General features: G+C 27.6%; 1 protein-coding gene across 3 annotated transcripts in view; it reads left to right on the top strand.

The window, feature by feature from the left end:
- Positions 1–6152: 6152 nt before the first annotated feature.
- The window catches only part of LOC122710953 (protein doublesex), a 90489-nt gene continuing 70031 nt past the window's right edge, over positions 6153–26610 (top strand). Inside the window, exons 1-3 of one of the 3 annotated variants that reach the window (XM_043929220.1) lie at positions 6153–6667; positions 17326–17906; positions 19235–19469. In XM_043929220.1, coding sequence (XP_043785155.1) covers positions 17538–17906; positions 19235–19469 — 604 coding nt within the window. In that variant the 5' untranslated portion in view covers positions 6153–6667; positions 17326–17537. The other 2 variants (XM_043929222.1, XM_043929219.1) reach the window with 2 other exon arrangements.

Here is a 26610-nt window from a genome sequence, read left to right as displayed (position 1 = left end):
TCAGAATTCAAAGTTAAAGGTAAACGTTCCATTTTACCTTCGTGCACACATTTTTATTTTCATTATTTTAAAAATAAGAAGTCAAAAAATAATAAGAATGTCAGCACAAAATTAAATAAAGAAATTAAAGGGTTAAATATACGCCCGTATATAATTAATCATTTTTAAACATAAAGATATTAAGAAAATCCAACCCATCGTGAAGAAAATCAAAACATCGTTCAAATTTCAACGAAGAATTAGTGTATTCTCATTCAAATAACATTTCATAACAAGTATGGGAGCCGTGTCATGTTGTGGTAAACGAATACGTGCTGTTTGGAACGTATTTTGCGAACTCTAAAATAGTTTATGAGACATGTACTTTGATGCTGTATGACGTACAGTACGGGACAAATATTTTCGGACAACAGTTTTCACTTATTGTTAGCTCTTTTCCAACATAATAAATTTCGTCTTGAGATCGTTTCTTTTATCGAATACAATGGTATGACTCGTTCTGTAACGAATTCCCTACAACTGTAATCTAATAATCCGAAAAGATGTGTTGTTACGAAATCAGAAATCATTTATTCAAGAAATATTTATTACTCATATAAACGATTACATTACAAATGTATAATTAGCACAGGAAATTGAGAAGAAAAAGGAACCTAAGTTCGAGACAGTTTGGACAAGTATTTAAAATAAGGATTAATAGAAAAATATACGTACTACGAATATCCTGTAAACTCTAAATCATTATTTTTATTCTGTAAAGACGTATATGCTAAAACTTGCTTTATATTTCATCGCACGCTGCAAATGCTTCCATGACAGCTAGTGTCGAATTAATAAGCGATCCACAAGAGGAGAAGGTTTCGCACGATTCAAATGGCAGGAAATAAAAGGCAGAACGTCTACGTCCAAATAAATTTATCCGGGTGTCGTATATACTTTGTGACAATCCACGTATATTGCGTTTCTCGTGAATGTAACGAGTATGTATAATTCACGCTGTAACGAAATCACATACGATCCTATCGGCGCGGCGGGCCGCTATTTCTGCCGGTACAGTCGTGAACAAAACGCGGTCAACATCCGTGGTGATCACCAACTTGTCCACCAACTCGATCGCGACAGAAAAGTAATACATACCGTATGGTTAACCATCGCAATCGATGCTCCCGCTCGCGATTCACTCGATCCAACGTCTCGATTTCGCAAACGACTTGTTTACAAATCCTATTCCTAAAACGTATTCACGCTTCTTATTCGTTTCACAAGAACGACTGTAGTCGATGCGGAGATCAATGATATGTTTGTGGCCGTTTATACACGCGTGTGCGGCTTCGTGTGGGGTAATAATATGAATTTACGCGTGTAAAATAAAAAGTGCGTAAAAGTGGAAAAGGTAAAAGCTAAAGGAAGGAAGGAAGGAAGGAAGGAAGGAAAGGGGTAAACGGAGAAACGAAATGAATACGAATGTTTTGGTTACGCGTTAAAATTCGAAAGATTCTATCAAATTTGTGATTTATATGGGAGAAAGGAGAGAGTGTTGTAGTTGTATTTATGAAATATAACGTTTTCATTCGTTATTTTTCCACTTGTAAGGTTGTTCTCCACCTTTTGGAACAATTTCTAAGGATAATCAATTGTTAAGACATTGATCTTATTTTACATCACACGAAAATGTTAAATATTAGATTACGGGCAATGTTTAATGCGTATTCATCGCGATGTAACTTTATGCAGAAAGTATTTATTCAAGATACGTGTTTTCAGAAGTCGGCGTTAAAAGGAATGGTCGAATAATTGAAGATGATCCAAATGTTTTGGCAGCGACGTGTTCCGCTATCCTTTTATAACTGCGATAGTTAATGCCAAAAATAATACAAAGATATAAATGATATAATTGATACAATTAAATGTAAAAAGCGGATGGACAAATGCCAAACGTAGTTGCCAAGTGCAGTTTAAGACTACAGTGTATAAACTTGTTAGGTCTAATACAGTATTCCACGTCATCAAATCATTGCGCAGTTTTATTTACGACTACAAAACGCCAACTGTCATTAATTACAATACTATTATAAGTAGGCGTAATATAGAAATTGATAAAATCAGTTCAATATCAATATCGTGTATTTTGTTGTTCGGGTACACAAGACTTTTAATCTTTCATCACAGCATCTTATGATGTACGTATAAATTTCATTTACTACATTAAGATTATATAATAGTATTTTCGATATTAAGATCGTAACGTAGAAAATATGATTCTGTAAAGAAAATTCTTGATTCTATAATAACAATAACATATTGTTGTCAGGAGAGGATAAATTTTTTAATTTTTATATACACCATTTCGTAATTAAGTTATATCTCTTGAAATATGAATAAGAATTTTTATTTAATAATAAAAACATCTGAGTAATATTGATCCTTAATTAGTAAAGCTGCACTTTCCGAGGCGAAGACATAACTTTTGATAATAGATAAAATATCGAATGAACAATGAAAATTGTAAGCGGGTAATAAACTAAGTTTTATCATAAAATTTTATCATTATTGCTCGAGGGTTTTTTTCATTTTCACTGTGTTTCCTTCACATTTCTTGATTCTTTCATTTATTTATTTCATTATATTAAACGACAAGTACCGAAATAATTTAGGATTAATCATTGCTAATCATTAGATAACTTCGGTTGATCCTAAATCACCTTTATATATTTATATATAGCTTTGCGAAATATAATTATAATAATTATAATAATTATTATTTCTTCTTATATGATAAAATTAATAATATATCTGTTTATATGCTGTAATTATATATTTTAGAATCTCAGAGGATTTATCATTTTTTATATATTTTACTTCCACGTGATAATATTTCCTTTATAAATAGATCTACAAAATTACAAGTTATAAGATAATTCACATTTAAATGATCAACTAGCGAACAAAATCTTTTTTATGCATAATTTATATATAATTTTTATGAATGTAATAACTATAGAAGCGTAATAACACGGTTTTGAAAATTTTTTAAATATTATTTCACATCGAAATGAATTATCCAAGATAATTACTACTTGAAAATATTCAAATCAAAAAGATGAATAATTAACTTAAGAAATTGCGAAATTAAAAATGTCTAGTTAAAAAAATACTAAACTTTAAATAATAATCTAGATAAAAGTTCTGCTTATTTTCGATTACTTAGTATTCCAAGGATTCCTGGGATCAACAATAATTTCAATGCATGGCAGCGATCGATCTAAGAGTCTGCAATGAGCACCTCGGCCATATAACCGATTTGCTCTAATCCTCAGGACATTGACCCTGATTTGTGTAAATTCTACAGAAAATAAACCCTACCCACACGAATAACTTGACGCTTCAGTTCTCGTTGACTTTTTCTCTTCAATGTCGTTCATGGAGATAAAACGAGACGACATGTCGTGGAAGAATACATTCCCTGGAAAATACAGTCAATCCTTGCGCACGTATACTTACACATTGGGTGTAAACAAAATGTTTTGCTCAAAGTAAAGTATTTAAGAAAAAAAAAAAACCTTTGCCTATTTCGTATACGTGACTTGAATAGATATAACAATTTTATTTAATATATTCTTTTAACGATTTTTAATTACAATTGATATCATACGATTAATGTAAATTATCAATCATGATATTTTCGCTGTCAAATTTTTATGAAAATTAGAATTAGAACTCAACAATTTTAAAGAATAACCGGTCAAAATTGGGAAAAATTAGAATTTATTATTATTCTTAAAATTCTTTGATAATTTTCTTATAAGATATAGATAGATACTTAATAAAATTATAATATTTTTAAATTTTTCGATCTAATTTGAAATTCTTACGAAGAGTATCATAATGATATGACAATTTCATTATACTATTTAATTAAATACATTATTTACAACACTAATACATCTCAGTTCTTTCATAATGAATAGTAATAATTGTTCCTTATTTTTTGTATAGATATTCATATTATAAAGAAGACACGCCTCTTGATGAAATTGTAGCTGATGTCCAAATATAGTAGGACCTTGATTAACCGGTTTAATCAGGAGGAGAAGCTGAATAAACCGAAACGCAGCAGATAATCGAAACCTGGCGAGAAGTAATTAAAAACGCACATAAGAAGAATTTTTTATAAGCCAGGTGGTGCATTTCTTCTTATAATATATGCGTTCATAGCCAGAAGTATCTTCATATTTTCTTATTTCGATAACTTTACATGACGACGCAGATCTTTTAGCGTGAAATAAATTTTTTTGAAGTAATTCTATAGAGGGGAACAGATAACCCTCATAAAATTTTTTTGCATATGGAAAGTATATATAATTTTTTTTCATTCATTATTCAAATAGTTCTTACCATAACATTTAATTAAACCACTTTCTTTAATTATAATTAATTTAATTATAATTAAAGAGTTATGACGAAGGTTTGTTTTGAAAAGAAAAAAGGATAGAGATAGAAAATGGTCAAAATTTGATGATGATTATTTTTCTTTCTTTCTTTCTTTTCTTGATACAAATAAGAATAAAATTAAAATTAATTTAATCACAATAAATTAAATAAATATATTCAAATTTAATATAATGATTAATGTTAATGATTAATGCTATTAATATTCTATATAATAAATTAAATTATAATATAGTTGTTAGTAATTATGTTAAAAAGTGAAGAATATAAATTATTTATAAATTTTTATGAAATTTATAAATAATATGTTAAATATATAGTATATACTATATAAATTTATAGTATATAACCTGCAGATTATAATTTTTTCAAATTATATTGAATTGACAAGTAATTGAAAACGTGTCATTTCATACAGCTTTTCACATTTGAATAGTAGTTGAAGATAATAAGCAGCAGATAAAAGAGGTTAATTCTTACTTGTTTCTTTTCATTTTTATATAGCAGCTAAAATATCAATCCAAACAAGCGTTGTGACTTTCATTTTTTAGCAAACCTGTCCAACCATACATGTTGCAAGGAATGCGCTATGCAAGTATAAAATTTTATTTTTATAGCGGCTATGCCAACGAATCATGCTTTCATATGACTATAACTAATTAATAATTTCATATTGATGATTTACGCAAATATAGTTTAACATTGACTTATTATTAAATTGATTATTAAATATACATCATATTGAATTATAATGTCTAGTATTGAATAATATCTGATCGCTATAAGATTATAATATATGCAATATAAAAATAATCTGTTATTTTAAATATAGTTAAATACAGTAAAAAAAATTGATTTTATAAATATGACATCTGATAAAATAATTTCCGGTTTATCATCGTATTGTTTATAAAGTAATATTATCTTATCCTAAAATTAATATTTTCTTTAACAGATGTATTAATCTGTTGCGTGATTCTTTTATTTCTTGGAGTTTCTTCTTCTTCCTTTTGAGATCAATTTTAGATCGGACTACATCTGATATAATATATCGGATATATTATTTTTTAGTGCTTTTTTTGACGACTTTTTGATGAGTTTTTAAATGAGAAATAAGAAAAAAAGTAAAGCGAGTTTAAGCAGACGATAACAGTGGTTGGAAAAAGAGAGTGGAGTATTCGAATGGTATTTGCCACTCAGGTCGTTTGTTTCATCTTTTTTTTCTTATTTTAACTCTTGAAGACCGGATCCTTCAGCAGCATTGAAGGTGCGCGAATCAAAATACGAATATAAATATAAAATGCAAATATAAATTCTGTTATATATTTATATAATATAAATGAGTATGTGTTAATGAGTTATATGTATGAATTTCTATTATTCAAGAAAATTAACTTTTATGTTATTACAATAATAAATATTGAGAAATATACATAAATTATATATTTAATCCTTGATTTTAACTATAGATATATTTATTTTTACTGATATGATATAATTATATAAAATTTTAAATGTGTACATATGGATACATATATATTATATCATTTTAAAAATTTTTAATATCGAAATAATTTTATATTTCTTGAAATAGAAGATATTATCTATAGATAACATAGATAACATAATATTACAAGTAATAAAGAAATATAAAATGTTATATAGATTACTTTACGTAGATTATATAACTATATTCGATTTATTGATCAATTATTGGGAATACATTCTTCAATTTCACATTATCTGAAAACCTATTATTTTTTATCCAATATTTATCACAATATTTTTCTAAAATTTTATTTTAATCAAGTAACTATAAAATTTATAACTGAATATCGAAGTTGATATTGGTGATATTTAATTAATCATCGAGATCGTTTGCTGACAATAAATGATACATACTTAAAAGCACAACGTACTTCTCGTATGGACAAGATTCTCACTGCACTGATAACACTGTATGTATATGTATGCCGTAGGTACTTAGAGTCTCTACGCGTCAGTCGGATAGTTTCAGTCGTAAAAGTTTGATGTTCATCTAAACCCGTGTGCCACCTCCATCCATCTAACCACCACTCTTCGACGAAAGACCCCTCGCTCTTCTGACAGCCGAGTGCCCAACATGTCTCCTCCCCGTGCCAGGGACGTACCCCCTCCTAGCCGGTACCCGCAAGCCACCATGCACCTCGTCGGCGTGTCGCTGCTACCAGCACTCTTAGTAAGTTACGGACCGCATGCAAGTGCACATCGAATTTATCGGTAGTGTTATATTCGTATCACTTGCATTTTTCCACGTTTCTAGATTCTTCTCTGCATATTACCATACTCCATAACTCATTTCGATCACGTTCCGATCATTGGAGATTCACCAAATTTCTCCACACTGTTGTGCAGTAGTTTCGTGACATTTCGCATATACACTAATACATGTTAGAAAAAATTATCGAAAAAGAAAGGAGATTCGCGTGGAGCAGACTGGAGAATATTCTCGATAAAAGTTTGATATAATCTTGTGTGATTCAACAATTCAGAAAATTGTTTACGACAAAGATAAAACGAAAGTCAACGTGCACCGTAACGTATTCCAATGGGGGGAACTGTTGTTTCCCGTTACATGAGGGGGAGAAGCAGAAGTAGGAGGAGGATGGAATGACACGCGGACACGAGAAAGACGACGAGAGAAGACAATTGAAGTGCGCGTGTGCAAAAGTGCGCGGCACGCGGACGGAAGCTCGATGTGCGTTGTTATGTTTTTTGCGGAACTATCTAGACGTGTTTACTCGTTAATTCTCGTCGATTCTACGATTTAATTTTCACATTCCACATGCGTAGTGTTTTCTAGTACAGTGATACTAGATATCGTGTTTAGGAGTTGTTTGATTGATCGTTCAAGAAACTATGGGAACAGCAATGGACCAGGGAAATAGTTCGTGACGTATGAAAAATAAAAGAAGGTGACAAAAACAAGGAAAAAATATTTATTAACAACTTAACGAGTGTGCAACGTCTCATTATTTTGAAATGTTAATCGTGATGTACATACATGTGACATTTATATGAACGAAAAATACATGATGGAATATATAAACATGTCGGCTTGTCTACGCACGCGCGTGATTGTTCTCGCGCGCAAATGCAATATTAGATTGGTACTAGACGCATGGCACGAAATCGTATGCGTTCGTTTATAAAAAGCGAGTAACACGGTAACCTTGCAATAAAACTGTGAAGTATAGTGGACATAGAAAATTGTAAATTGAGATAAATGTGAAATATAGTGTTTTTTTTTACGACTATTGTGGATTTGTGCTTCAAATGCCGGTTATCTATATATTCGTTGATTGCTGAGAATTTGAAGATACAACGAACAATTTCATAGAAGACAATTTTATCTGGGATTTTATCTGGAATATTGAGTAAGTTTACAACATTCTATTTATTTTTTTCCATTTTTTTCAAATTCTTTTTTTTCATAAACTCTTAATTATATCTTTAATAAATCTTAATTATCAACTTCGTTTATTTATAGATATAAGTTATAAGATATAGGTTAGTTAGATATAGATTTAAGCTATTGGTTTCTATATAGTAAATAACTCAATGTTTTGTACATAAACTTGCATTGATTATTACAGAAAATATGTCGTATTATTCGTTTCTTTTTATATTAAAATTTTAGAAAATTAATATGCATGTATTATTGTAGCTTTATTCGAATCCATTTCTTAATTTTTTAAGTTATTGATGTTAAATTTTATAATTTATTTATCGTTTTAATATATATTTTCCAGATACAGCATTATTTGTTTTTATTATATATTTTTGCGTAAGGTTAATATTATTTGTTTTTATTAAAGATATTAAACAATTTTTGTTCTATTTTTCAAACTTTATAAAATAACATTTTATAATTATGATTATTATAAATATAAATTTCGTTGAAAGTGAGATCATGTTTAGTAAGATTTCTCATAAAGGAATAGAATATATCGATAGAATATATTAAATAAATAATAAATCTTCAAATTTTAAATAATTTATTTTAATAATTTATTCCAATTAAGTATAAATTAAATACTATTTGCTTTTTAAAGGAGATAAATTAATAGGTGTAATTATATTTAATATAACTATATCTCAATATTTATTAATATAAAATATATTTATATAATATCATATAAGATATATATATATAAAATATAGAGATATAATATACAATATATCATAGTTATTGACAAATTAATTTGTATATAATTTGTATAAAACTATAGTTTAAAATTTCCTATACTATTTTTTACGTAATCGCATTTGAAATCAAAATTTATTTTTACATTCGTTGTTAATATATTCATATTTAAGATAAGAAAATTTCTGTTCTACAGTTTCATATATTTGAATCAAATCATTTTTAAATACGCAATATCAAACATATGTTATTAATAATTCATTTATGAACTTTTTACAAGATCATTCTTAGCGATGAATAGTTGAATATTATTGTAGATACGTAGATGTGTGTCATATTATCATTGATTATACATATATGCATAAAAAAAACGCACGTTAATAGTATTTAAGTGTAGATATTTTTTGCAGGCACTTATCATTTTTATCAGACGTATATTCTGAGTACACGTGTGCTTACATTAATGACATTAATTATCGATCTGGTTAATGATAGATAGATTCGATATTTTATAAAAATATTCTGTATTGAAAGATTTTTTTATCGAGCTCGACGTTTCATTTAGCTCTTTCTTTCAATTCTACAGTCGTCTACATAAGTTTTTTTACACGATGTAGAAAATAATTTATTCAAATGAATCATACATGATGTTGTTTAATAATGTAACATTAGATAAATTTTATAGCATTTTATTTTAATTTATGGAAATTTATACTGTAAATATAAAATATAAAAAGACAATTATCGAGATCAACATTTTTGAGATGCTAGTACAATATTTACAGTTTCAAAGTTCAATTTGACTATAAAATGTTTTATCAATATGAATTAAATATAAAGAAACAATATTCATCTTATCTCTCACTCAAATAAAGAATTTACATATTTTCTGTATCCTCTGATTTTATAAATTTATTTAACGTAGCAATATTATTGATTATAAAAACATGAAAATAACTTCATATCTACTTGAAAATATTTTTATAAGGTATGAATTAATTAGAATAAAATATGCTGCTTATAAAGAGTTTAAAAGTTTTTTCGTGTTCTTGTTCATATCGTCTTATTCATTATTAAATGCATAATTCATTAAAGCGTAGTTAAGAAAATGTTCAAATCATGATTCAGATTGTCACGAATCAATAATAACGAGTATCTAACATGGAGCAACGTTTATTTTTTGTTGGTGAGGATAAGATTTTTCGATAGCGAATATCCGTCGAGAAAAAAAAAAAAAAGAAAGGAAGATGGATCGAGTTGCTGATCGGTATAAAAGGAGAAAAAGGAGGGATGTTCGGCTTGAATCTCGGTTGAAATTGACTGCAGTTTGATGTTGCAGAAAAAATAAGAGAGAGGCGAATATAGTCGATAAGAGGAGCGCACCGTCATTTTGCTTGTAATTAGATGAGATTGTGTTAGTGATGTTTGATAGAGTATGACATATCCGAAAGAAAAGAAAGAGAAAAAGGGAGACATGCGATAACAACACGTGCTTGCAGTCGTAGCTAAGAATTTATCGTTCGATGAAAATTCGATGATATTTTGATCGTATTCCGCATATAATAATTTTTTCTTTTCTATTTAAAATCTATTGAAAATGATAATTTAAAAATATTACTTTATATATGAAAATATATAATGTAATCAAGAAAATTATAATATAATAATATGTTTAATAAGGATACAGATTAGAGAGACATATATATAGGAAAAATTGGAATTATCTTTAACTAAATCTTTAAAAAATTATTAAATATTAATTGAGAATTCTTTAAGATGGATTTACATTTATTATGTATAATCCTTTCAATTATTAAGAATTATCCAATAATGTATATATCGTGTAATACGATACACGATTTAATAATTTTATCCAATATCAGCATATTCCATTAGAAAAATCCTGACAATGCATCAAGAAATTCTTTCCATGATAGAAATGTAAGTGAGTAAAGATGCAATAACGATACTTTCCATCTAAACTGGCTTACAATTGGATGGAAAGTATTATTACTGCACCTTATTATTTCCTTAATATGACGAGGAAAACCTGACAAACGACGGATCGATTCCGTTACGTGTCTTTGAATCTTAATTGTAATAGACAACGATGCATAACGACGCAACATCCATATTGATACTCAATAGCGATATAATAAGACGAGGATGCGTAACAAATATAGATCTCATATAGACTTTACGTAATTAAAAATTTTATACAAAGATAAAAAATTAAAGTAAGAGAGTGTTTATTGTATTTTTATGTATTTTTGTTACAATTTCCATTTACGAATTATTCCATTCACTTATATATTATTTAATAAAATTCTGTACAGAAACATACATAACCGGATGGCATAAAATCGAATAGTATCCGGTTTTAAACAGGATGTGATACATGTTGCATACTTATCGAGAACATAACAAAATAATAATAATGGATATTACAAGTACTTTATGTTCGGCATTGAAAAGAGTGCTAAGGTATAAGATTACGACTCTATCAATCATTTTCTCTCGTATAGCCATCCTTCTGAAAATTCTAGACCTTGTAACCGGACACGTAGCAGCAATAAATCAAGTTTCAAATGATCGTCAAATCTTAAAACACACTTTCTAATCCTTTAAATTAATAAATTCTGTTGCGCTATATATGCTAAGTGATATTAGATGCGATATCCGGTTTTCATAGGGCAGAATCGTGAATATATATAACATATATTTAAAATCACTATATTTTTGCGTTTTCTTTTTTTCTTTTCTTTCTTTTCCTTTTTTTTTTTTTTTGAAACCTATGCGTACAGTACTATCTGGCAAAAAAGATGCATAAAAATTTTTATCTGCTGATTTCGCTTGTTCTATTATTTTTCATAAAGCAATGGATAAATTAGCTGTTTAAATCATACTAAGCATCGACTTAATGATGGAATTTTTATTAACTATTCAATTCTGAACCCTATTTCGGATAATAATAATATTTAACTCTCAAACAACGTAGTTATAGGAACATTAAGTTTTTATGCAGTCGAGAATCCGTGTAAAATTGTTCATCTTCCAAAATTTTGTCTATATAATATTTTATAATAATCTACTATTGATCAAAAGTTTAATTTTTTGCAGACACTACATCATAATGTAGTATCTATATCTGTACTACATATTATTAAAATAAAAAAATTAATTAGAGAATTAAAGTGATGATAATTAATATAGAAAAAAAATATATTTCATCAATTTTGAATAATTTTAAATAATTTTTTCTAAGGATCGCTCGGTTTTTAAGATTTTCGTAAAAAAAAAAAAGATTACTTTACTATTTACTTATTTTGCATAGAAGTTCATCTATAAATAATCTGCATTATTAGGGGTTAACTACATGTATAGGTATACATTTGGAACAAAAAAAAAATGGCAAGTAACTTCGATGCCGTTGAAAAAGATATTATTTCTTTTCATGGCCGTTGTTGAAACGTGAGATAAGTTACTCGTTTTTTTTCCTTCGATGAGATGGATCATCGCGGCATCTTTGATGCTAATATACGAATTATGTATCATTTGTATGAGAATAAAAAAGAAATATAAGGAGAAAGAAGCATAAGAAAGAAAAAAAAAGATATAAAATGTTAGTTCAATGACACTTCACACTTTCAGATTCCTTTTTTATCGGGCCATCATAATGTAATGCAGCAGACTCTTATATTACATGGATGTATTCGTTTCATATCAGTTTATTTCGGAAAAAAGACAATTTTTAAAGTTTATTCGGTTATCCATATATATCTTGTTATCATTAACTATATCACGTATATTTTATTTAGTTTCGTAAATTATAATTCATCATGTTGAATAAAAAAAAGAATGAATTTATCATCAATTATTTCATTATTTCATTGTAATTCTTGAGTTTCATCTAATTTTTCATTCAAATCTCATTGATTAATGTTTGTTGTTTATCATATTATTTTTTTTTGAAAATTTTCGAATATTTTCATACTTGTATACAATCATCCATAAAAATCTATATTAATATGAATCTTGCTATGCAAAATAATAATGAAGTTTAATCTTTTCTTAGTGTAAAGTACGCTAACTTTACAATGAAATTTTGCAACATATTAATTCAATATAAATAATCTTTTTATAGAATAGATATATCTAGCTATGCGAAAACTTTTGTTCAAAACAGGCGTGATATTTTTCCATAAAGTTCTAGAAAATTTATTACTTATTTCTTAAGATTAAAAAGTTTATTACTTCTTGTTACTTTACACTTCTATCGTGTCGTTTCCTATCAACTAATCCTTCTTTTCCACTTCCTGTTGCATTGTTATTCTATTGCAATTATTGTAATACATCGCGTGTTATAAGTAAGAAGTTATTTTCCAATGTACGTTTATGAGTGCATGAAGAAACGTATTCAGGAATAGCTACAATGACATCGAGCGTTGAACAGAAATTTTAAGTTGAATCTTTTTAAAATTGGAGTAAAATGGAACGTTCTTCAATTTATTTATTTTTTAATATATCCATTATCACACAATGCAAATAGTAAACATAAATATAAATATAAATAATTAATATTGTAGTGTTATATAAAAATATAAAACTTATTGTAACTATCTATTTATGATATAGTGTAAAATAATCATTGTAATGTCCATTAATTGATCCAAACTAAAATAAAAAAATGCTGGAAAATTCTGAAAAACTTAATACGCTATTTTTTGAATTAATCGCGTAATTAATATGGAAAATTTGTACTTTTATATATGCAAGTAGAATTTAACTTTTATATACGTGATATAAGTAGTTATCGATTCGATATATCGCGGAAACCGTAGCTAGCATGCATTTTGATACTTTGTTCAACTCACGATAAGATAACTATTTTAAAAATCTTGCTATTGATATGGATTTTTGTAGTAAATGTTATAGTGGCGACATCTTATGCAAATAAATATTTTTCTTGTTACTATTAATATAGTAATAATTATATACTATTAATATTTATAGTAATAATATAATATTATAATATAATAATGAATTAGTAGAATAATTTGCTTTGTATAAAAATTATTGAAGATAATTTAATTATATTCAATAATTTAATTATTGAAGATATTTAAATGATTTAAAAAATTATTTTTTTTTATTAATAAAAAATGAATGATTAGAAAAATTAGATTTAAGCTTATGAAATAAAATAAGATAGGTATATAAAGTAATAAGACCAATAAATTCTAAAGTTATTAAATATAAGATAGTGGCTCAGAAAAATTAATTGATAAAGTGCAAAATAAATATTTGATTAAATAATTATCTCGAATAATCATAGTATCAAAGTATTGTATAAGTAAAAAATGATCATACGATGAAAGTGAAATCGTAGGTAAGGTAATTTAAAAAAAAAATGAAATTGCGCGATAAATTCTTAATAAAATGTTATCTGGATTTACAGATTGATAATAGAGATTGATAAGAAAATTTATTCGTATTGTATTAAATAAAATTTAAATAAAAAACTTTCCATTGAATTTAATTATCATAAAGTAAATATCTTTTTGATAATTTTCCTGCCTGATAGGAAGGGTTTTTTTTGATTTCCAAAAAAGTTAAGTACAACAGTCAATTCAATTATTAAACTCATCCTTTATAATTACATTATTTTGTACTTTTACAACAAAATTTAAAAAAATTAAAAAGAAATTCAAGTAATACACTAATATCTCTTTAACTCAGTTCTTAAAAGTATAGATCACGATATAGCAAGGTCGTAAAATCAATCAAATGTAAAGTAATGATGTATTATTTATCAGAACTAATGTTTTGACAAATCTACGATCAGATAAATATCAGAAACTTGATAAAAAATGCAGTGTTCATTTCTCAAGTATATCACGTCACATTTGATCATCAATCGACGTCGCTTCCTAATATGTAGTTTAATTTATAAGGCTCTATTCTATAACTACTCTATGTGTAACTAACAATCAGTTTCTGTTTCTTAACAATCGCTTTGGAATCAATCAATCAATGTTATTCTATATATATATTCAAGATTTTTCTTTTTGCATTTAAATATAATTTAGAGAAAAACATAATATTGTATAATTTTAATTTTTGCTTCATAAAAATATATTCATAATGTTCATGCGATTTTACTGATGAAAATGAGACCAAACTCGGCGTATTTAAAATAATTTTAAATTAACAATAATAATATCGTAAATTTACACGTATCTCGCTCACTCTTATTTCATCTTATTCTCTTTGCCTTCATTGCCACTCGTTCTCATTTGCAACACACTTTCTTTTCTTGTCACCGTCGGACCAAATATGTCAGCAAAACATGAAAGTGAACGCTTGAGTTACTGAAGCCGAGAAATTCTATTGCTTGTATGATTAACATTCTCATATTTCCTTTATAAATGGCATTGTCTCAAAATAAATATCTACTGCTACTTATGGAGGTATTACTATAGTTTGTTCAGAGAAATATTGCAGTGTCGTTGTAAATTATTTTGTTATGACATTTTCGTCGCCAGCATTTAGAAATTGAAATACTTTCTCGATAAACTAACCTTTACGATCACTTTCTATTTATATCATCACACAGTTTGTCCATTATTTATTCAAATAATTTTTACAATAACACATACACCTATTAATAATATATTTTAAATAAGTAATTCAAAATTGCATTATTTTTGCAATTATTTTAAATTCTAAATTATTAGATTTAGATTAAACTCAATGTTTTTTTTCTCTAGAAAATTCATTTTTGTTTTTTAAAGTTTTAATAGGGAAAAAAAAACTTTGTGAGAATTGAAAGATCAAAGTTATTTTAATATTACCATTATTTTAATATTACCATTTTCTTTGACAATTTTTATTAATAAAAATTTTACTTTTATTTTAAATTATTTGGAGTAAACAAATTTTGTGACTCTATATATAGGAGATAATATATAACATATATTCTTTCGAATTATTATTCCAAACTGTTATTTAATTGATCTATTTTATTGATAGCGATAATTTATTTTATTATGCAAGAATTATCACACGTTGAATCATCGATGTGCGCTAAAAGATATTTACATACTGCAAAATCGAGGCTACGATCTAAGGATGCTCGGTTATCTATTCTCGCATCAAGGGTGAAAGGGCCTTGAGGTCTCCACTTAATATCCAGTAGGTTTCAGATTTCATGTGAAGATATTCTGTTAAACCTTAAGGATATCTGCTTTTCGCTTACAATTAGTATCTAAGTACTTTGTTTGATATAGCATTAATACTAATTTCATTTTCTATTGCAATTCACTCGTAAATTACAGTGATCCATTTGTATTGATCATTTCCTAGATTCTAATCGCAAGATTTTTAACTATTCAACTATTGAAAATTCGTAATTTTATGGGCTGCATCCATATTTTAAAATTGGCCCTTTCTTGTTTTAAAATTTAAGCCGTATAATATTTGAAAGTCAAATTGTTCAAAGTCTCGTTAATTATTTTCTGCTAATAAATATTACAAATGAAAGTTGTTATCAAAATTCATTAGGGAAAAAAGATTTGATGGCAACTCTCGAGAATTTTACTCTCAAATAGATTTATATCCTAAAATTTATTATGGTTAATAATTTTATCCAATATTATAGATATATTCCCCAAGTATAATTCAATATTATAACTCATATAATATTAAATAAGGCTTTAACCTCATCAAAATTTAAGTTGAAAAATTTACGATTATTATTATTACATAAAATTCGTATTGGTCAAGGTTTAACAATTCACTTTCAATGTAAATTACATTTTTAAATTGTTAACGATACTTAACTACAATAGCAATCAAGCAAGCCATCAGATTGCCAATTTTGTTCGATTTATAATCACACATAAAGATAATCACGGTGTATCGAATCATTAAAACTTATACCTTTCTCATAAGAACATATTGCCAATAACGTAAAAATATTAAAAGTGTTTAACGAATAAGTGTTGGAAGGGTGATGTTCTCTTCAACATCTAACCAAATGTTCTTTAATAAATGTTTTCACAACATTTTTCTCGAATGGTATAATATTATTAAACATTAATAATATTACCAATGGCTCAAATATGAAAAGAATATCATTACTTATATCTAGTGTTCCAACACTTAAATTGAACGTTTATACAGTCTATTGGAATTTTTGTCACAATTATGTCGTGAAATATTTTAGAATGTAAGAAATAAGGTCATCCAATTAAAAAATTTTTCAACTGGATAGAATATATTGGAAAATCGTTGAATAAAATATTATCAATATAACGATATTTATTATCTTATTCAATTATTCCAATTGTTAAAGTGTAAATTATGATCTTTTGATCTGTCAAACGTAATATAGTTTTAATTCAATTCGAATTAATATATTGTCATGAATAAATTTCATACCTGTTGCTATATCTTATTCATTGCATTTTACACAATGCAGAAATCTAAATCTGTCTTTAATAATAAGAAAAAAAAAATTGGAGTTAATTGTTTCATGTATTTGTATAATCAAAATCGTGTAATGATTCGTAATAATTCCTGTATAATAATACCAATTACATTAATTTGATCACTTATTTCATCCATCACATAAATATCATGATCCCCAAGTTCTTCGATTAAAATTCTTTTTTCTTTTTATGTTGCAGAACGAGAATTGGAGGAAAGAAAGCTGGTGTCGAAAATCGAATCTACGCCTCGACCGTGTTCGAAACACGTGTTCCCGTTTTTTTTTTTTACAAGCGCGCGATAAAAGGATTAGCTAGAGAAAGGACAACGATAGAGGGACAAACAACCGTTCAAAATATTTCATTGAGATTGTTCTTTGTAATTATGAAAAGGCTGTGAATCGAGGTTACCTATGTATCGCGAAGAGAACGAGCAAAACAGAGCCGCGGACTTGGCTCCCCAACAACCAAGTGGTGCAAACACGTTCGAGCGTTTGGAACATTCTCAGGATAGCAAAAATGGGGACGATGGTCCCAAGAAGGTGCAAACAGACGCTTCCTCTTCAACGAATACTCCAAAGCCGCGTGCACGGAATTGTGCACGATGTCTGAATCATCGGCTGGAGATCACCTTAAAATCACACAAGAGGTACTGCAAGTATCGTACTTGTATCTGCGAGAAGTGTAAGATCACTGCCAATAGGCAGCAAGTGATGCGGCAGAATATGAAGCTGAAAAGACACCTGGCACAGGATAAAGTCAAAGTAAGAGTAGCGGAAGAGGTTAGTCTTTTCCTTGTTTCATAATGGTTTCTTGGCGAAAGGCTCTCTTGTCGTGGCTTGAGTCAGCGAGGTATTTTGTATTTTAACGATTTCCTAACATGTTGCCGCTGATATAGTTTTATATTGAAATTTTTTTTTTTTTTTTTTCTTAATTAATAATTGATCGTAAGCTGTAAGCTGATGTAAATAGTAAGTTCATAGGATACCTATTAGCAAAAAGTGGAGTGAAATTAGAAAAGTATTAGAATTGTAAAGAATTTATATTTAGATTGAATATTATACAATGGCAAAAATATTAATAATCGTTTATTTACAATTGAATTAATTTATTATAATATTTGTTATTTATTTAATTCAAATATTATATAAATTTTGATTTTTATCTAATTCATTCCAAATTATTTATTATTTTAATAAATTGTTTTATATATATAGTAAAAAACTAATTAAAAACAGTTACACTTGTATGAATAGAGATTTTTAAAAAATTTGCTAATATTTTTCAAAATTCAAAATTTTTTCAATTTCATTCCATAATTTAGTAATTTTTTTAAAATGTTTTTTACATGTTCTAAAAAATCATTCCTCTATTTACTCCATATAAACCAATAAACATTCGATGAAATAATAAGACATCTTAATATCAAGCTCATAGAAAATATTAACCCTGCAATAACATACTGATATTCTTGATTATCTTAGTATAACACACATTTTCTGTATCATATATTCATATTATTATATTATAAAATGAATTGCATATAATTCTTTTATAAATCATCTCTAAGATTCTTATTCTGTAATCCATAGATTTTTTTCTAAAAATATTCCAAATTCGATATAATTCTTGAATATTTCTGTTAAGTGAGATAATTTCTATCTAAGTGATAAGATTTGGGCATTTAGTATATATTTAGAATAAAAGTATATATTTAAAATATAGCATAAAGTTCATCAACAAATTCTTTTCTAAAATTTATCAAAAATCCCAAATATATCTTGGCCAAATATTTTTTACATATTATCCGAAAAAGAACTCGTTGAATCGCATAAACTGTCGTTCGCACCTTTCGGAAACAAACCATTAGATAAATGTATCGTTTGCTTTCATCGTCGAAACGTTTTCAATTATTGATACTATAATTGACTAGAATCACACGAACCTATGATTATTTTATTCATGCTCCTAACATCAGGTTAAGCTGCTTGTAACGCAAGGCAAATCGACGCCATTTGTTTAGTTTCCGCCTCAGCACCTGCGATAATTTCAAATATAAGCCGCGCTTAATCTCACTGAACTCCGATCGTAATTGATTCTTTCCTAACAGGTGGATCCGCTCCCATTTGGCGTAGAAAATACAATTTCTTCGGTCCCTCAACCACCTAGAAGTCTCGAGGGTAGTTACGATAGTAGCAGCGGCGATTCACCAGTGAGCAGCCACAGTAGCAATGGTATACACACCGGATTCGGTGGTAGTATCATCACTATACCCCCTACGAGAAAATTGCCGCCGCTGCATCCTCACACTGCGATGGTCACCCATTTGCCACAGACGTTAACCAGTGAGTGATGAATTTTCTTTAATAATATATTTCCTTTTTCAACCTATTTATTCAGATTTTGGATGAATTCTCTTATATGAAATTCTGTAGAAAGAAATATTTGAAGGTTTGCATGATATTTTTGAATGGAAATGCATGAAAGACTTTTTTTTTTTTTTGGTGTAATAGATATTTGAATCATAATGGAATTGAATTTAACTTTTGCATTAAAAAGATATTATGATTATGCTGGTAGATTATCTTAATAAAAATTGTATTGTTGTATAGAAATTGTTTTAAATTAAATTGATTTTTTTTTTATATACATATATTCTGAACTGTTGCATTGAATATAAAAGTATTTTTTCATAAATTTATTTTAAAATTAATAATTAAATTTGATTTGATTATATATTTCTAATAAAAAGAGAAATAAGGAATAATTAAAAAATTTATGAAAAGAAAAGATATAAACAACAAGTTTTTTGATTAATCAAATTTTGTTTAACAAAGTTTTAAATATTAAATACATAATTATTGCTTAAGGTTTTTCACTATAATTAAAAGATATCCATTATCATAATATCTATTACACAAAGTTATAGAATAATAATATAGAATTTAATATGCATGTTTATTAATTATTCTTGATTTATGTATTTGATGAATATGTATAGATATATGTAAGGTATTTATATACATATTGACCGTGATTATCTACCTGTTGCTCTAACTTTTAATTATCCTCTTTTTAATCATTCCAATTCATCGGTAATTACATAGGATATGAAACCATTGATTTTGGAATATATTGTACTATATGTATTATATTAAACCTATAAATATATACATAATAATATCGTATACGATAGGAATTATAATCTATAAGTAAATATATTTTATATTTATATTTTTCAAACTCATTTAAAACTCACATACAAATATACAATATAAAAAAATAATTACGTTATATTTTCTATTGAAGGAAAGAAAAAATACAGAAATTAAAAATTATGTATAATTTGTTCCGGAAAATCGCGAAAATTTATAGTGAGAAAATCATTTTGCATATCATTCGTTCACACGTCTTACACAATCATGCATTCAAAACATCCAGATAATTGTCTTAATCAATATCATAGGGAAAACTACCAAAGATTCCAAGAAAAATCCGTGTCGATTGCTCGATGCATTTGTACAGTTCAATCACGTCAAATTTGATAGAAATTGATTTTAAACAAAATAATATGTGCCATAAATATTCAATATTCGTTAATAAAATCCATTCAACATCTACATCTATGCACTTATATCAAGTTATTAGTGTTCATTTCAAATGTGTGCATGAAAAATAATTATCATTATTATTCGTAGAAAAAATTGATTTAATTATCTTATATTATTCTATAATAATATTTTTTATGTGAGTGCATTTTTGAAATGATCATCATCACCATTATAATTTATTAAATGAATTCAAATATATTTTTTACGATTCGTATTATCGATTATGATTTCATTACACATGCTAATTTTTTATCAGACCATAATTAATACTTATACATGCAAAGGGAGTTGGGCTTGTAGGTATGATTCATGCCACAAGGGGAATTATAGCCTTATGTGCTATAATATAAAGTTTTCCTTTTTTTTTTTGATATTATTTAGACTTAGAGAAAAATTGTTGTCGGAAATATCAAAATTTTTCAAGAAGTATTTGTAATATAAATAGAATTTAATAAAAGAAATTATTTTTAGTAAAAATTTCCTAATAAGAATCGATAAATCGTAAAAAAAAAAAAAAAAGATTAATTTATAGGAAGCGAAAAATTGTCGTTCGATACTTATCTGAAAATAAATTCATATTCTTTTGTGAACAATGTTATTAAAAGGTAATTACATATTGATTAAGGAACAATTAGTTCTAATATTACATGATATAAACCTATAACGATACTTTCACATGTATCGCATGCTTTTGCTGCATTATACCCTTTTGCTTGTAAAACAACATGTATTCAGAGAAAAATATAGACGCCCAATTATCTTAAGATATAAGATAGTTCGAAATTATTTTCAAGAAATTTTTTTTCTTTTTTTTTTTTTTTTCGTTCATGAAATCAGAGCGTGTGAAACCTAAACAATCGCAAACGAGCAATAAAACGAAATAATTGTAAAAGAAATTATAATGGCCAGATAAGAAGACCTCCCTTGTCGCGAGACTTAAACAACAAAGACTGGTATTCAGTGGTCTTCGTCAGAAGACTGTTATTTAGCCGTGTCTGGATATACGAACCATTATATCGATTGCAATTACCGTATAAAATGTTATTTGAAGAAGTTCAATTAATGAAAGATCATTATTATTCCCGAGTACAATTCGAGCACTGTACTCCAGTTCCACGAATCGAACGTTTGTTACTGATTACCTACCTATAGCTTTCGCGTCTTACGACTTTGACCGACATCATATAATCGACGAAAGACATAAAACGGACCAACTGAAGAAAGAACGTTCTTTAGGATTTCGAGTCTCCAATGACAGGGCTTAACCCTTTCGAGACTCTTAAAACAATAAGTTTTAAGGTAACTTTTACAAAGATTGATAGATTGTCGTTATTTTTCTGGTATTGATAACATAATTTGTTGGACCATCGAGACATAGGATTGCATTACGAACTGGATTTTGTATCCTATTTTGAAAATTAGTCTCGATTTATACGTATTTATTTTAAATTTGTTATAATATTGCATTAGAAAAAAATCTAATTTATGAAAAAATGATACTTATCATATTAGAATGTAAAATAGTAAGTAAAATGAAAGAATCTTCTTCGATTATTAATTGAAGCTTTAGGTTTTCAATTAAATCCCTTAGCATTTGTAAATAAATCTTCCTAAAAAAAATTTCAATTCACAAGAGCTCATATGTATTTTCCATTTTAATTACTTTTTCTTGAGAATTAATTAGATTTAATAAACGAGGGAATGATTAATGTAATGATTAAACAATTCAAGGTTTAAATAAGAGTTTTACATTAAAATTAATTACTACATTATTAATAGATTATCATCTAAATCTAATCGTTAATTTTCCATTTATTATGCGACACTGTAAAGAGAAATGAAATTTTTGTATGCATATCCTAATTGGATAACCAGTAAATCGTTAACATCGATCTATAAAATAGCGATAGAAATTTCGGATCGCTTACGATCGGAACCGATCGCTTATTCCAAGGATTCAGTTTCGAGCAGTGGGTCTAATTTGAACAAAAGCCTTGAAATGCTTGGTTATAACCGAACGTATATACTTATAACGTCGTTCACAGTGATCCCAACGAAATTCAAGCCACTCTTTCACTTGACAACCCGACCGAATGTTAACCCTGGGTTTACGATCGCCTCCATTGGACGGCGAGTCGTTCGAATCCGGCTAATATAATACGAACTTATAACCAAAGTCGAAACCTGGGAGCTCGCTCTTGCTTTTACGATCTGGCTCGATTTTAAAAGTTATCGTTATTTTTCTCGCTTTCGGATGAAATAGTTTGTTCATGGACGAAGTATAAACGATTCGAAGAAGGTTGACGTCTACACGCACCGGCGAACCGCATTTAAAGTTGTACACAAGTTTGTTTGATCTGTCAAGGTCTGAGCACGTGTACCCTAACGATATTTTATTGGTATGATGCATCGACGTGAAGTTCACATTTTTTTTTTACGAGTAAAAAAATAATAATAACCATTGCTTTGCAACTGAATTATTTTCTTTCAACGTTGTGTTATTTAGTGGAGGGTGGTAAAAGAGGGATAAATTTTGATGTGTAATAAATTTTGTGATACGATTTTTGAACACGTATATATTCTGATATTAGAGTTTGAATAAAAAATAAAATAAAGTTATTAAAATACAATATTGCGTTAATGCAATATTTTATTCCCAATATTTATTTAATCAGTTTACATTTTACAAATTATATAAAGAAATCTTGTATTATATTTCTTCTTAAGATTTTCAATATCATAAATTTTAATTATTTTATGTTTTTTATGTATTCTTTCATTTATTATTTTACAAGACATTTTTTTCTCTCATTTATATTTTTGTTGATATAACTATAGAATGTATTGTTTTAAAGATATAGATAAAAAAAAATATCTTAAACGTAGAAATTTTAGAAAAATTAGTTATTTTGGAACATCTGATAGTTAATAATGAAATTTCTTGAGATCTTTGTTGTTCTTCCGCGGTCCTTGTGTGGGACCCGGCCGACCCAAGGTTTACGACAGTCGTTTCCATAAAGAGCCATAAACCTGTTAATTGATTTACAACCGTTTCCACGGATCCGTGCTGATGAAAATTACCACGGAGGGAGAGCATCCCTGTCTCGTGGTAATGGAAAAGTGGCGTGGACATTGATATCCTGGAAAGTAGGGTGGAAGAAAACGAGTGTAGGGAATCGTTGCCTTAGTGTTATGGCTGTATATGAGGTTATAAAGTCGGTCTTTACGAGCTTGCATCGAGCACAGGCTTTTAATAACGCGTAGCTCGTTGTTATGCCAGGTAAGGATATGCTTGGTGAAAGCGTAACACCAATTCTTCAACGGTTATGCATACTTGTAAAGGATGTAGTGCCGTCGCCATTTTGAATCCGAGACCACGCTACTCGGCCATCTGGCGCGTGGCATTTATAACTAAATGCTCATTCATAATTAATTTTATAACTCTTTTTTTTTTAAAGACCTTCATAAACATAATTCATTGTTTTTTATCTTTTGATTCAGATATGTGGTTGTTGTGTGATTATTTTCTACAAATGTTTGAGAAATATCTGATCGTTGAAAGTGTTTTTACTATTTTTTTATATATCTGATAAAAGGAGTTTTTTTGTAGATATTTTTTGAACGTGTTTATGTTTTTTTTTTTTTTTAATTATCAAATTAATTGTTTGATAGCTAAAGAATATTTCAGTATTATCTATTTTAATATTTTAAATTTATAAATTATAAGAGGGACAAGCAATTCTTACATAAATATATGTAATTATATCTACATAAATATATTTATAAACATAGTCTGTAGTTTTCAATGTAATCTGAAATATATAATTCACTTCACAGTATCCTATTTTATATGTAGAAAGAAAAACAAATTTTTATAGTAGAATAATTAACTGTATTAAATATGTATATCTAATTAAAATTCATTATTTTCTCCAATACTTAATAATTTATTCTTAATATTGAAATATTCTTATTTCTAATTTGTTATTGTATCTTTACAATAAAATAAAAGAGAATAATTTATTATTCTGTTAATAAAAGATCAACTGTACAGATAATCACCAATTTAGTTTTGAGGTTTTGGAGAAGTGTTTCCAAGACCATAACCGAAAATATAATTTACAATCTTTATGATATCGAGGAGCACGTGTTTACGTTTAAACTATCATCATTCTAGGAACAGCAATAATGTATCTAATCGAAACAGATTTCAGTTGCCCTAAAGAAATTTTTGTTCACGGGACTCTCTAAACTTTTACGACTTCAGACCTTTCCTCGTAGTAGCTACCTTCTCGAAATTCTGACTCGTAAATCCTTGAATCGTACCGGTGTCGGCTCTTTTTCTTCTTTTTCGGCTACCGCAATCGATCGGTGCATGGAGAGGGGTAGTCCACTTACAGAATCTCATCAATTGCCCTTTTATGGACCCTTCGCACGTTCGGTTAAATGCTGGAGGGGTAATCTCTCTCTTGTTACACGAAACGATTGGTGTAGTGTTTTTAAGGGTCGCGTGGCACTGTGGGGTAGCGTTTACGACTTTCTTGGGTTACTGTGCGGTGTCAGAGATACCTATTTATGTACTTACTTGAGGATAGGTCAGGAAAATTTCCCGTCTCGGGAACTTTCATCCTCTCGATTCTTTTATCAGGACGACCGATGTTGATTTAACCATTTAGGATAAAATTGTTTCGTCAAATTTATTAATAGGAAATGTTTTTGATGTAAGTTCTTGATTTTATTTAAGATAGATGATTTCAAATGATTTCCATGTCATCGTTTGTGATTCAGATATTTTGAAAAATCTTAATTAGTTTAGCTTCTCTCTTTATTTGATTAAGATTAAAAAAAAAAGAAAAAGAAAATAATCTTCATAATTTTTGTACGCATGATAGATCTGTGTATTTAATATTTTAATGTTTGTTTATTATGATAATGATAATATTTTCTTTTTTATCTCGTATTTATTTCAATAGTCGAATAATCGAGTAAATTACGAGAAAGTTTGAAAGTTTCACTCGTTCCAGGAAAAGATCGATTGCCTGCGAAATCTCGATAATACAGAGCAGAGCACGTTTCTGCTAAATATAATATCGTTTTGTCCTATCGTGCTTGCTCCGATCAGTATCGATCAAGAGTAATAGGACCTTGTCTAGTTAACTTATTGAACTACAGTAAAGGCTATTATTTGAACTAATTGTGATCATTATCTACTGTTTGTATAATAGAATGGTTACATTTTTATATAGATAAAAATCATTTATTTTAAATTATTTAAATTTTTCAAGTAAATATTTACATATTTCTTCGATATTACAGACATTTTGTCGTTCAACGATCTCATTATTTAAGAACCAAATCATGTATATAGGCTACACATTTGATGGATCGTTTTGATTATTGTTTTTTTCTTCTTTTTATAATTTTTAATTAATCTCTGTGATATCTTTAGTATAAATTAATACTAGGACTGACTTGTGGTTGAATACACAGTTTAAGGTTTTTGAGTCGATCAAAACATATTCACTAAATAAATAATAACCATATTTTAATAAAATTTAACATTGCAAAAAAATTTTGAGATTGTCTATTTAACATATATTTTATATTTAAACAGTTCACCATAGTTAATTATAAATAGGATATAATTTCATACTTACATTTTGTCAACATTGTTATTTTCAATTTAAAACTTCTACATTTAAAACGTATTACGTTAACGTAGCAATTATGTACTTAGCTTTTATTATTATTACATTACTTAACTTTCACAACAAGGTTCTCGAATTGACGATATAACTCTGGCCAAACGTCGATAACGGTGGAAAAGGCAGTTTCATAAACGTAACACCAGCGTGGAAATTAGAAAGTAACTCTA

The sequence above is a fragment of the Apis laboriosa genome, unplaced genomic scaffold (genome assembly GCF_014066325.1).
Source record: "Apis laboriosa isolate Shangri-la unplaced genomic scaffold, ASM1406632v1 scaffold167_cov148, whole genome shotgun sequence".
Lineage (NCBI taxonomy): Eukaryota > Metazoa > Arthropoda > Insecta > Hymenoptera > Apidae > Apis > Apis laboriosa.
Note: the sequence above shows the minus strand (reverse complement) of the source record. Positions and strands in the feature narration are given on the sequence as shown.